The sequence below is a fragment of the Microcaecilia unicolor genome, chromosome 9 (assembly GCF_901765095.1).
Source record: "Microcaecilia unicolor chromosome 9, aMicUni1.1, whole genome shotgun sequence".
NCBI classification, from domain to species: domain Eukaryota; kingdom Metazoa; phylum Chordata; class Amphibia; order Gymnophiona; family Siphonopidae; genus Microcaecilia; species Microcaecilia unicolor.
Genome location: NC_044039.1, coordinates 88,125,832 through 88,138,112, shown reverse-complemented (window position 1 = coordinate 88,138,112; position 12,281 = coordinate 88,125,832). Strand labels below are relative to the sequence as shown.

The following is a 12,281-nucleotide window of genomic DNA, read 5'->3' as shown; positions in this document are numbered from 1 at the left end:
GGAACATGTAGCACTTCAGAAAATGCTACTCTAGAGGTTCTGGATTTGAGCTTTCTACCTAAGAGCCTAAATTTGGCTTCTAGAACCTCTCTCCCAAATTTTCCTATGTCATTGGTACCCACATGTACCAAGACAGCCGGCTCCTCCCCAGCACTATCTAAAATCCTATCTAGGTGACACGTGAGGTCCACCATCTTCGCATCAAGCAGGCAAGTCACCAGGCGATCCTCATGTCCACCAGCCACCCAGCTATCTACATGCCTAATAATTGAATCACCCACTACAACAGCTGTCCTAACCCTTCCCACCTGGGCATTAGCTCCTGGAGACACATCATCAGTGCGAGAGGACATTGCATTCCCTGGTGTGCTGGTCCTGTCTACAGGATTACTTTTAGCTTCACCAGGGTGATGCTGTCCTTTTAGGAGGCCTCCCTCCTCCAAGTACCATGTTAATCATAGTATTCCATAATTTACATGGGTAAGTGTGCTCCTCTCCCATGCTCTGTCCAAACCTGTTGATGTGAATGCTCACCTGCAATGTATGAGTCATCAAACACTGGCACATACTCACAAAATAGCTTGAAGCCAAATTATTATCATTTTGCTACATATGTGCTTACATATGTGGCAGAGGCATAGCTACGTATGGTGCCAGGGGAGCAACTGCTCCCCCAAACAGACTTCCGACAGTGACGGTGCCTAGTTTTCAGGCAGTCTGTCATGTCTATGCAGTGCACACATGCACCTACACAGTCCGTTCTGTGCTCCCCCTAGCATCACAACCTGGCCATACTTCTGATACATGGGTAAATGACTAGAATACTGGCATTTATACATCTATTTGCTGCCTAACTCTAGACAGATTTTAAAATTACTCCCTAACTGTGTAACAAAGGACAGCTGTATTAGTTAGTGTCAAGCAAGGCACTCTAATATATCAAAGCAAAGAATGCATTGATAGTTCTGAGAAATTTCCTTCACCTTATGAGAGAGGGAATCAAAAATACCCCAGAAAAGTTTCTCGGTGACATGCAGTTCCTCTTCCAAAGCTATGCCATAGCTTCCCCAGCCAGAGGGTAGACAGTAATATTTCCAGCATTGCTCATAATGATTTGTCAGAAGCTGAGGAATTAAAATGCAAAAACATTATGATTAGTTAAGAAACATGTCTAAGTTCAGTACCTACTGATTTTCAGCCCATTTATGGATAATGGCAGGGCAGGCTGGGAATCTATCTAATGTTCCACCACTGTCAGTAAAGCAGAGGGGCAATGTTAGAATGGATCAAGGATAGCAAACTGAAACAATTTATACAGTGACAATATTTATCTAATGTGGGGTCAATATTCAGGGTTTTGATGATCACTGCCAGCATATTATAACCTACAAGCAGGCTATTTACGTTCTTTGACTATTCCGTATACTCCATCTAGGGTCCTTAGGTCCCTACAACATCATAGATTAATATTGCCACCCTTTCTTTGAAAAAGTATTTCCTTAGAATACTCCTGAGCCTATAACCTCTTAACTTCATTCTATGCCTTCTCATTCCAGAGTTTTCCTTCATTTGAAACAGGCTCACCTCCTGTACATTAATGCACAGAGGTATTTAAACGCCGTTATCATAGCCCCTCTGACCTGCCTGGAATATGCTAGAGTGATCAGTCAAGGTCATAAATATCTGTTATTTTCCAAGGAGTAGATCCATTCCTTTTTGCTCACTCCCAGGGATAAAGCATTGACTTTTATTGCTAATGGCGGTTTATGGACTTTTCATACAGGAACTTCTCCAAACCATTTTAAGCCCAGCTATGCCAGACACCTTGGCCACATCCTCTGGAAACAAATCCCAGAGCATGATTGTGAATGGGAATCTATTAATTAATTAATTTTTCTCAAGTAGTTTCATGGAATATCCCCTTGTCTATTTGAAAGGATAAATAGCTATGCCCTATTTATCTGTTACACTCTGCTCATGCTCTCATAGAGCTCTATTATATCCTCTGTCAGCCATCTTTTCTCCAAACAAGAAGAGATGATATAATAGATGAAACATGAGAAATATATAAAACTAATGTGTACTGTTAATATACTCTGAGATTTGCCTCCCCTGTTAATAATTTAAGCTATCCTTTCTATACTATGTGTGTGTCAGTGGAGAGGAAGTGGCCTAGTAGTTACAGCAGGAGTTCCCAAACCTGTCCTGGAGAAACCCCAGCCAGTCAGGTGTTAGGATATGTACAATGAATTTGCATGAGATAGATTTGCATGCAATGGAAGCAGAGTAGGCAAATTGATCTAATGAATTATTCATGGCGGATATTCTAAAAACCTGACTGGACGGGGTTCCTCCACGACAGGTTTGGGAATCATTGGGTTTGAGCAAAGGGCTAATATCCAAGAACGCCAGGGATTGATTCCTGCCACTGCTTGTGGCCTTGGGCAAGTCCTATTCCCTCTGGTAACCACATAGATTGTAAGCTTATTAAAGCAGAAACAACTTCTACCTGAATGTTTATCGCCACAGTCCATGTTTGCGATAAAGATAACTATAGCAATGAGGGCAGTCCTTAACACTATCCTTCTAAACCTGATAAACATATAAAAGTGAAAGTCTATAGCTCTATGCAAAATATGGGTTTGGGAGATTCGATCACCCTGTACAGGCATAAGCTAGGGCAAGTAGAACATTTTTTTATTAAGGCAAAATAAGGAAGCATTTATTGACACCAGAAGGAAGTGCATTTCATCTTATTCAGCAGAGGAAATTAGTCTATATTCTAAGACTGGGTGATAGTTACAGAATATATTGCCCAGTGAGACACTTAACTCCACTACATATTTTTTACAGCAAGTTGGATAAGTTCTACATTAGCAACAATTAACTTACTCTAATCTTCTATGTTATTCTATTCTATTTTGACTTGTAGCCTCCTTTTATAGTTATTCACACTTTGTATACTGCATTATAGTGAGTAGGTCAAAGCGAGTGTACAGACTACATCAAAGTAGGAAAAGAATTCCATTATAAAGAGGAAAGAGCCACATAAACAGGCACAATCTACTTCTTTTTGAGTTGAACAATTGCCCCAAATGGCATACAATACATTCAAAACAATAAAATTACAATTCAGTACATAAATATATATAGGATGATTTTGTGATGGGTTTGAAGAACATCTTTTTTTTTTGGGGGGGGGGGAGGGAAGGAAAATCATACAAACCTACCTTTGCTCCTAATCCTCAACTCCATAGCTGCCGATGACACAGGGCAACACATTTCTCAGACCATAACCTCTGTGGCTCACCACATTTGGCTGCCTATAAACCCAGAGGGGCCCTTTTACTAAGCCGCGTAAGCGTCTACACGTGCCAAACGACTGCCAAAATGGAGTTACCATCCAGCTACCGCATGGCTTTGGCAGTAATTTCATTTTTGGTGCGAGTCCGATATGCATGTCTGAAAAATAATTTTTCAGATGCACATATTGGGCGTGGCATTTGACGTGCGTAGGTCATTACCGCTTGATTACCACGTGAGGCAGTAAGGACTCAGTCCCAAAATGGACACGCGGTCATTTTCATTTTGCTGCACGTTCATTTTCAGCAAAACTTTTAAAAAGGCATTTTTTACTGGTATGCTGAAAAATGATTCTGCATATGCCCAAAACACGCGTCCACACTACCGCAGGCCATTTTCAGCGTGCCTTTGTAAAAGGGCCCCAGAATCTTTTTGGATGCTTATCTAGAAAAAAATCATGCTACTAAGCAGCTACTCCCTGTGGTGGCACAAATCCTGTTCACCATTACTTCTGTGTTTGTGGGACCCGGTGCTGCCTACCACTGTCAAAGCCCCTATTTTAGGCATGCTCTCTCTAGCCCCTCTCACTGATAAGTTGATCAGAGCAGCAACATTCATGACTAACCGCCAACACTTTACCCAATGCTGCTCTGTCTTTTCTGGCATTCCTCTGAACCTCTGCAGTTCAAATAATTCTCCTGCTCTGCTTCCCTCACCAGTAGGGAACAGCTGATCAAAAGAGGCCCTGCTGTGTAAGGTTTTTCTTTTTAAAAATGCTCTTGGGCTTCTTTCCCATGAGATAGGCTAAAAATCAATATTGGTGGGAATAAGCCTTGAACCACCCTACGCTGACTCTCACAAAAAAAAATAGGAGAGAAAGGGAGAAAGTGGTAGAGGAAGGAAATGAAAAAGACACTGTGAGGAGAGTTTAGAGGGAACAAACAGAGTGGTTGGAAGAGCTGGAAAGAGAAAAGACTGGCAGGGTGAGCTGGAGAGGAAAGAAAGAAACTGGGGGAAGAAAGAGACTTCTGAGTATTGGGAGTTGAAACAAGCCAGTACCACTGAAGAGAGGAAGAAAATAAAGTTCAGCACACCCTTCTTGCCACTCTGTCATCCCCTTCTCCTTTCTGGGGCACTCCTAGGAGCAAACTCTCCACCTCCAACTGCCTCACCTGGTTCTCTTGGGTCAATGATGCTCTATAACTCCTTGAATGTTCTTTTTATCAAATTCTTCCTTCCCAAATTGCCAAGGAAACACTTCCCACTCTTTTACCTCACTCCTTTCAAATCTTCTCATCACTAGAAAGTTCATTCACACAGCACATACCACTTTAATTACTCTAGAGGAACCTCAGAGGACCCCATAATAAGTTCAGTTAATTACTAGCTAATAATTCCAACGTAAAAGCTAAATATATAGGAGTCAATATTCAGCATGAATTACTGGGTAGAAGCGGCTCCAACCTCATTAACTACACTGACCGGGTCTTCCTCAGAGATATTCAGCAGCACTTAGGGGTCCTTTTACTAAGCTGCAGGAAAAAGGGCCCTTCGGTACTGGCAGGGGCTGTTTTCCCGCTCACCAGGGCCCTTTTTTACTGCAGCAGGTAAAAAGCCCCCCCCCCCCAAAAAAAAAAAAATGGCCATGTGGTAAGAGTACTCTTACTGTGTGTCCATGCGGCAGGGAGACAATACTGCCACCCATTGAGGTGGCGATAAGGGCTCCCGCAGTAACCCGGCAGCAACCGGGCAGAATGCAGCAATGCCTGATTACTGCCAGGTTATCGCCGCACTAGAAAAAACATATTTCCCAGTGCACCAGAAATGGCACCGGCGGCCACGTTGGCCCAGCAGTAGTTCCAATTTAGTGTGGGGTAAGCCCGCATTGGGCTTACTGATGCTTTGTAAAAAGGGACCCTTAATTGGCTAGCACCACTGAATGTCCATTCAGACTACCTCAGCAAGCGGCCAGCATAAACAAAAATGGCAACTACCACAAGCTAAACACCACCCAGACAATGTCAAATCTCCAAGCCCAGCAGAATTCACAAATGGACATGCAAAGGGAGCAAATCCCTTTGGTTTGCCCCTTTTAAAGGCAACTCATTGCCTGGAACAGGGTGATTTTTGTTCTTACGGTCCAGGTGATTCTCTTGTTTATTTATATCTTCAATTTTTTGTTGTCCATCTGAGTGATATGGCATCATGTGGAAGTGCAGTTAATTGATGCAGGAAGCAACTGCAGTGGAAGCAGTGAAGGCTAGTGAATGCTCTGTTACATGCTAGGCACACAATGGGAGACACCTAGTAACAATGACCCAGCAGATAGCAATACCACCAACTCTTCTGACCATAATGGAACAGCATTCTTTATGGTCCCTTCTTGCAATAGGCTACTTTTTGTGTGTGTGTGTAGGGGGGGGGTGTTTTGTTTTTTTGTTTTGTTTTTGGGGGGGGGGGGGGGTTGGCCAAGTTGATGACATCATAGGTAGGTAAATCCAATCGCCATAGAAAGTGAACTGGAGATTGTCTAGGAGAGAAGAGGTGGAGGTGGGGAAGAGGGATCAGCAATAGCCTACAAAACACAGGTTATGATAGTTCTCATGGGCGATGCTACAGGCACTCAAACAACTTAACTCCCAGCTGAGAATGGAAGATATTGCATGAAGGCTGGAAATTCTCATCCTGTTAATTCCTGTTGAGCTGAAGAAGAGTTTCATCCCTATTGAACAATTAGAGTTCTGAGTCCCATACAAGACAACTTTTCTGATGTTTATCCCAGTCAATCTGCTTGGGTATGAAATGACTTACAAAGAAAGATGAAGGTCTGAAGCAAAGCAGCTGCCTTCTTTTCACCAGTCTAAACTTAATAACTATGGAAAAGATAAGCCAGGTAATTTGTTTTTCACTATGGTGGCTCTTACCTGAAGTGGCATCTTGCAGTACTCATTTAGTTGTGGTACATCAAAGATAAGACGTCTCACCAGCTGTTGTAACATGGAGGGGCGGAGGTGTCTGTGAGCAGTAAATATTAGATGTCAGGCAATCAGCGATGAAAGCAAGATAAACAGTTGTACCAATCTACGTCCATAGCAGAGTTAGACTAGCCTGGTACAAAATTCTGGTACTATTTTTGCTACACAAACCAAGAAAAATAATTTTTTCTTACAGATAAAAATCAATAAATTATTAATTTGCTGCCAACTGTCTGAAAGATCCATAATATTTTCTAGACTTTTAATTCAAGTAGCAGAAAGATAGAGAAGTTTCAGGTCCAATATTCAGTATCATTTACCCAGTAGGAATGGTTTCTACCAGGATTAATGCCGCTCACAGGGGCCATACCCAGATTTTCAGCAACATTATCATGATAATGCCATTGAAAATCATCTCTGTCCTCCTTGGCACTATTTGGGTAGTGCTGAACCAGTCCAGGGGTGGAACTAGAAGTTATCCAGATACCACTGATATTCAGTGCCGCTATCCAAATAGTTATCCAGGCACCTGTATTGAACATTGGTGGTACCCAAATAATTTCCAGCAGCTACTCTAAACCTAGACATTCAACACCAATGTCTACACTGAATATCTGGGTGTAAATTGAAATGTCACAGTGTTTACATTTTTAAAACAATATGGTCTTTATTGATTCTTCTCCCAAACCTTTAATGTTTGTGATGATTGATCAGTCAGTCCTACCACATCAGGAAAATCTGGATGCATAGCTTCTGCAATCAGTTCCATACACCTTGTTTGACTGTATAAATAATTTACCTTCTTTTTATCCACTCACTTTTATTTACTCAGTACCTTTGTCTTTCCCTTTCGTACATTGCAGCTTCACATGTCCTCTCTGCTGTTAAAATGTTTCATTTGTTTTGCACTCACACTGTATATTATCATTATATTTTAATGTGTACATCACTGACTACTATTATGTAATTTCCCATTTCCAAGTTTACCTCAATGTTCTAATTGTGTATTATGCTAATATTTGCTCATTTTATTGTAGTAATGCTGTGACTATAAAGCGAAGATACTTATCTGTAGCAGGTATTCTCCGAGGAGAACAAGCCTTATACTCTCACAAGTGGGTAATGTGGCATTGCATAGCCCAGTCTGGGCTTTATAACAAGTCTTATGAGCTTTGTGGAGTGTAAGACATGCTCCACCACGTATGCAAGGGTGCCTTCCCACCCGCCACGAGGGTGCGGTTAACGCAGTTAAATGCTACAGCAAGAAAAATAAAGAAAAAAAAATAAGAGACAACTCCTAGGAGAGGTGGGAGGGTTTGTGAGAATATAAGGCCTGCTGTCCTTGGAAAATACCTGCTACAGGTAAGTATCCTCGCTTTCTCCAAGGACAAGTAGGCCCTTAATTTCACAAGTGAGGTATCACTAGCATCCAGGCTCACCAAAAACAACAAACTTGGTCAATTGGGTCTTGCAATGGTGAGGACATAACTTAGATTTACCTGAAACTATATATAACTGAGTAAGAGTGCAGCCTGGAACAGAATAAAATGGGCCTAGGGGTGTGGAGTTGGAATCTACACCCCCAACCAGATTCTGCAATACTGTCTGCCCAAATCCACTATCATGTTGGGTATCCTGCTCAAGGCAGCAATGAGATGTGAATGTGTGGACTGAAGACTATGTTGCCACCTTGCAAATTTCTTCAATGGAGGCTGACTGCAAGTGGGCTACCGACAAAGCCATGGCTCTCACATTGTGAGCCTTGGCATGACCTTCCAATGTCAGCCCAGCCTGGGAATTAGTGAAAGAAATGCGATCTGCCAGCAAATTAGAGATTGTGCATTTCCCGATGGTGACCCCCATCCTGTTGGAATCAAAAGAAACAAAAAGTTGGGCAGACTGTTTGTGGGTCCTTGACCGCTTCACGTAGTTGGCTAATGCTCACTTGCAGTCCAAGGTGTGCAAGGTGCTCTCGCCAAGGTGGGCATGAGGTCGGGGAAAGAATATTGGCAAAACAATTGACTTGTTCAAATGGAACTCTGACACAACCTTTGCCATTCTCAGAAGACCTCATGGGCAATGCTCATATTGAGAGACCACTCATGCAGTTGCATGACCCTGCTCAGTCTGTTGGCCAGACTGTTGTTTTTGCCCACCAGATAAGTGGCCCAATGGAACATGTCATGTTGGTGAGCCCAGCACCACATCTGGACAACCTCCCTGCTGGTGCCTCCCTGCTTGTTGGTGTAATACATTGCAACCTGGTTGTTTGTTTGAATGAGCACAATTTGGTTGGACAGCCAGTCTCTGAAAGCCTTTAGAGCGTTCAAGATTTCCAGGAGCTCCAGAAGATTGATCTGAAGACCTGTTTCCTGGAGTGAGCAGCCCATCTACATGAGCTCCCCAACCGAGGAGAGATGTTTCCATCATCAGTACTTTTTGAGGCTGAGGAATTTGGAATGGAAGTCTCAGAGGGTCAAGCTGGATCGAACAGTCCACCACAGCAGAGAGTGAACAAGATCTGGAGACATTCGGATGAAATCTTTCAGCTCTCCCATAGCCTGGTACCACTGGGAGGCTAGGGTTCATTGGACTGATCTCATCTGAAGGTGTGTCATGAGTGTCACATAAACTGAGAGCCAAGAGTGACTAGAGTGTTCATCATCGGTCCTGGGAGGAAAGCTCGAACCTTCTGCATGTCAAGCAGGGCTCCAATGAATTCTAATTGTTGTGCAGGGTAAAGATGAGACTTGGGGTAGTTTATAGCGAACCCTAGTAGCTCCAGTACCCAAATAGTCCTCTTCATGGACTCCCGAGCACCATCATCCGATGTGCTCATCACCAGCCAATCATTGAGGTAAGGGAACACATGGACTCCAAGTCTGCATAATTATGCTGAAACTACTACTAGACATTTGGTAAAGACCCTGGGAGCTGACAAGAGGCCAAAAGGCAACAGGCGTTAATGGTAGTGATGTGTTCCCAGCCAAAATCGAAGATACTTCCTGTGGGCTGGAAGTATTGGGATGTGAGTATATGCATCCTTCAGATCCAGAGAGCACAGCCAATCATTTTTCTGAATCATGGGGAGAAGGGTGCACAGGGAACTATCATGAACTTTTCTTTGACCAGGAATTTGTACAGGACCCTTAGGTCTAGGATGGAACGTACCTGGAATATAATCCCTGCCCTTCTTCCCCTGGTGGAACGAGTTTGACAGAATGGGCCTGTAGAAGGGCAGAGAATTCCTCTGCAGGAACCTGCTCATGCTGACAGATGAAGTACAAGAACATTTGGTGGGCAGTTTGGAGGTTTTTTATGCCAATTAAATGCATATCCGAGATGGACTGTTTGGAGAATCTACCAGTCGGAGATTATAAGGGATATTTTTTGAGGGAAAACTTCAGCCCCCCCTGACTGGCAAGTTGTCTGGCACAGACACTTTTACAGCGGTTATTCTCTGCTGGAGCCAGTCAAAAGCTCGTCCTTTGCTTAGACTGGGGAGCAGCAGGGGCCTTAGGCACACGCTGTTGATGAGAATGAGCACGACGGGGTTAAGCCTGAGCAGGCTTGGGCGAGGAAGTAGTATACCTATGTCTCTATGAGTAGTAGACACCCCTCTTCAACTTGCCAAAGGGCCACCTAGCTGAGGAGGCTGATGCAGAAGGCGCCCAGCAGGAGATAGAAGAGATGGTATCAGTATGCTTTTTGATTTGGTTAGCGACTTCCTCAACCTCTCCAAAAAGGTTATTTCCCCCCCCCCCCCCACCACCACCACCACCACCCCCGGCATGGGACCTCCACCAACCTCTGTAATACTTATGTACTTAAGTCAGAAACACACAGCCATGAGAGTCTGTGCATTGCTATACTATGAGCAGAAATCCTGGAAGCCACGTTGAAGATGTCACAGGCACCCCTGGCAAAGAACTTTTGACATGCCTTCTGCTGCTTGGCCAGCTGGTACACTGACTCAGCCTGCTCCAATGGGAGAGAGTCTGCCAAGTCCATCAGCTTGCGCACCAAGTCCCGCAAGTACACGCTCGTAAAGAACTGGTAAGCCTGTATACGGGAAACAAACATTGAGGCCTGGAAAATCTTCCTACCAAAAGAATCCAAGGTCCTAGCTTCTCTGCTTGGGGTGCCTAGACATAGTCTCTAGAAATCCTGACTCTCTTGAGAGCAGATTCCACCACCATGGAATTGTGAGGTAACTGAGTTTAATCAAAACCAGGTGTGCTGTGGATCCGATAGTGAGTGTTGATCTTCTTGGGCAGGACAGGGACCGACAAAGGGGAGTCCCATTTCCTACTGAGGACTTCCTCAAGTAGCTTGTGAAGAAGGACAGTCACAGACTCCCTAGGAGGGGACTCATAGTCCAGGACCTTGCGCATCTTAGCCCTGGGCTTATCCTCCACTTCCAAATGAAATGGAATAGCATCAGCCAATTCCTTCACAAAAGAGGGAAATGAAAGGCTCTTCGGAGGAGACTTTCTCTTTTCAAGTGGAGGAGAGGGTTCAGAGGGGATACCATAGGACTCGTCCTCCGAAAACTACCTTGTATCCTCCTCTGACTCCCAAGAGCAGAAACTCCTCGTGGGAGGGCTGAAACTGAGCCTGACCCCACTTTGAGGAATCATGTTCCTTGAGAGGTGCGTCAAGGAGTCGGCTCCTGCCCTCAACTCTGGCAAAGCTGCCTCCACCAACATAGCAGGGGTACCAGCTTGGTGGCAGTTGAGACTGGGGCCGCACACGGCACATGCATTGGAGGCTGCACCAAAGGCTGAGGGCCAAGCAGGGCTGCAATGGGCTGTATGATGGGTGCAAGCACACCAATACCAATGCACACCATTGCAGAATACCATCCAGCACCTCAGGAAGCAAGGCCCAGATATGCTCATCGAGGGCTGACACTGGGAAATACTGGGGTGCCGGCTCTGAGACAGGCTGTAGATCTGATGAGGCTGAGATGGGAGCCTTGTCCTGGCTGCCTGGAGACAGGCATGTCAGCACCTCCTGGATAGAGGAGGAGCAATCCTCCCGGTGCCGATGCTTCATGGGTGCTGAATCCCTCGATGTCCTGAAGTTCCCAGACCATGTGTCAAGGACGACTGATGCCAATGCTTCTTGGCCTTTGCCCAAAGCTCAGAATCGAGACTTTTTGGTGCCGATGAGGATGACGTCAAATCCTCATGTCGCCTCAGGATTGAGTCCAGTGCTGGCCAGTCCCAGGGACCCTGTTAAGCACTTGGCATCGAGACAGGTGGAGACCCACTCGACGCACCACAGCTCCCAGTGTCAATGGATCTCAAAGCAGCCATATGGACCGACACTCCCGATGCCAATGCAGTGTTCGACGATGCTGCTGCCCGCTGCCGACCTCAATGCCGACGTTGAGGACTTGGATCTGGCTCCAAAATCCTTTTACGTTGAGCCTCTCTGGCAACATGGGTCCGTTTCTTCATCCAAAGACAAAGGACACAGTTGGCAGGGTATGGTTGGGCCCTAAGTACTGAAGACACCAGAAAATGGTGTCTTTGCCAGAGATCATCCGATTGCACTGGAAACAGCACTTAAAGTCACTGGGAACTTTCTTGGACATAGAAGGAAAAACCTCCGAAGCAAAGTCAAAAGACATGATGGTGCCTGAAAAAAAGGTAAGGCACCACAGAAAAATTCACGGGAAAGACCCAACCGAAGAGTAGGCCTAAACGTGGCCTAAGGCACAGAAATAAAGGAAACTTAAAAATCAGCAAAAAATAACTAAGAAGGTACGGGAAGAGAAGGGGGAAAAGCCTGACAAGGCACAGCGAAAAATTCGAATAAAAAGAAGCTGAAAAGGCACCAAAAAGAAGCTCTTCAGAACCGGGCATGAAGAGGAACTACAGATGCAATCTTCTCTTCACCACGGTATAAACACAACTGTGGTAACCACACCCTCACAGCAGGCGGGAAGGCACCCGCGCATACGCAGTGGAGCATGTCTCATGCTTCACAAAGCTC

The 12,281-nt window shown here is 44.8% G+C and overlaps 1 protein-coding gene across 1 annotated transcript in view; it reads right to left on the bottom strand.

The window, feature by feature from the left end:
• The window catches only part of RYR3 (ryanodine receptor 3), a 743,078-nt gene that overhangs the window by 365,557 nt on the left and 365,240 nt on the right, over nt 1-12,281 (bottom strand). Inside the window, 2 exon segments of the mRNA XM_030213678.1 lie at nt 984-1,124; nt 6,228-6,318. Of these exon segments, the coding sequence (XP_030069538.1) occupies nt 984-1,124; nt 6,228-6,318 (232 nt within the window).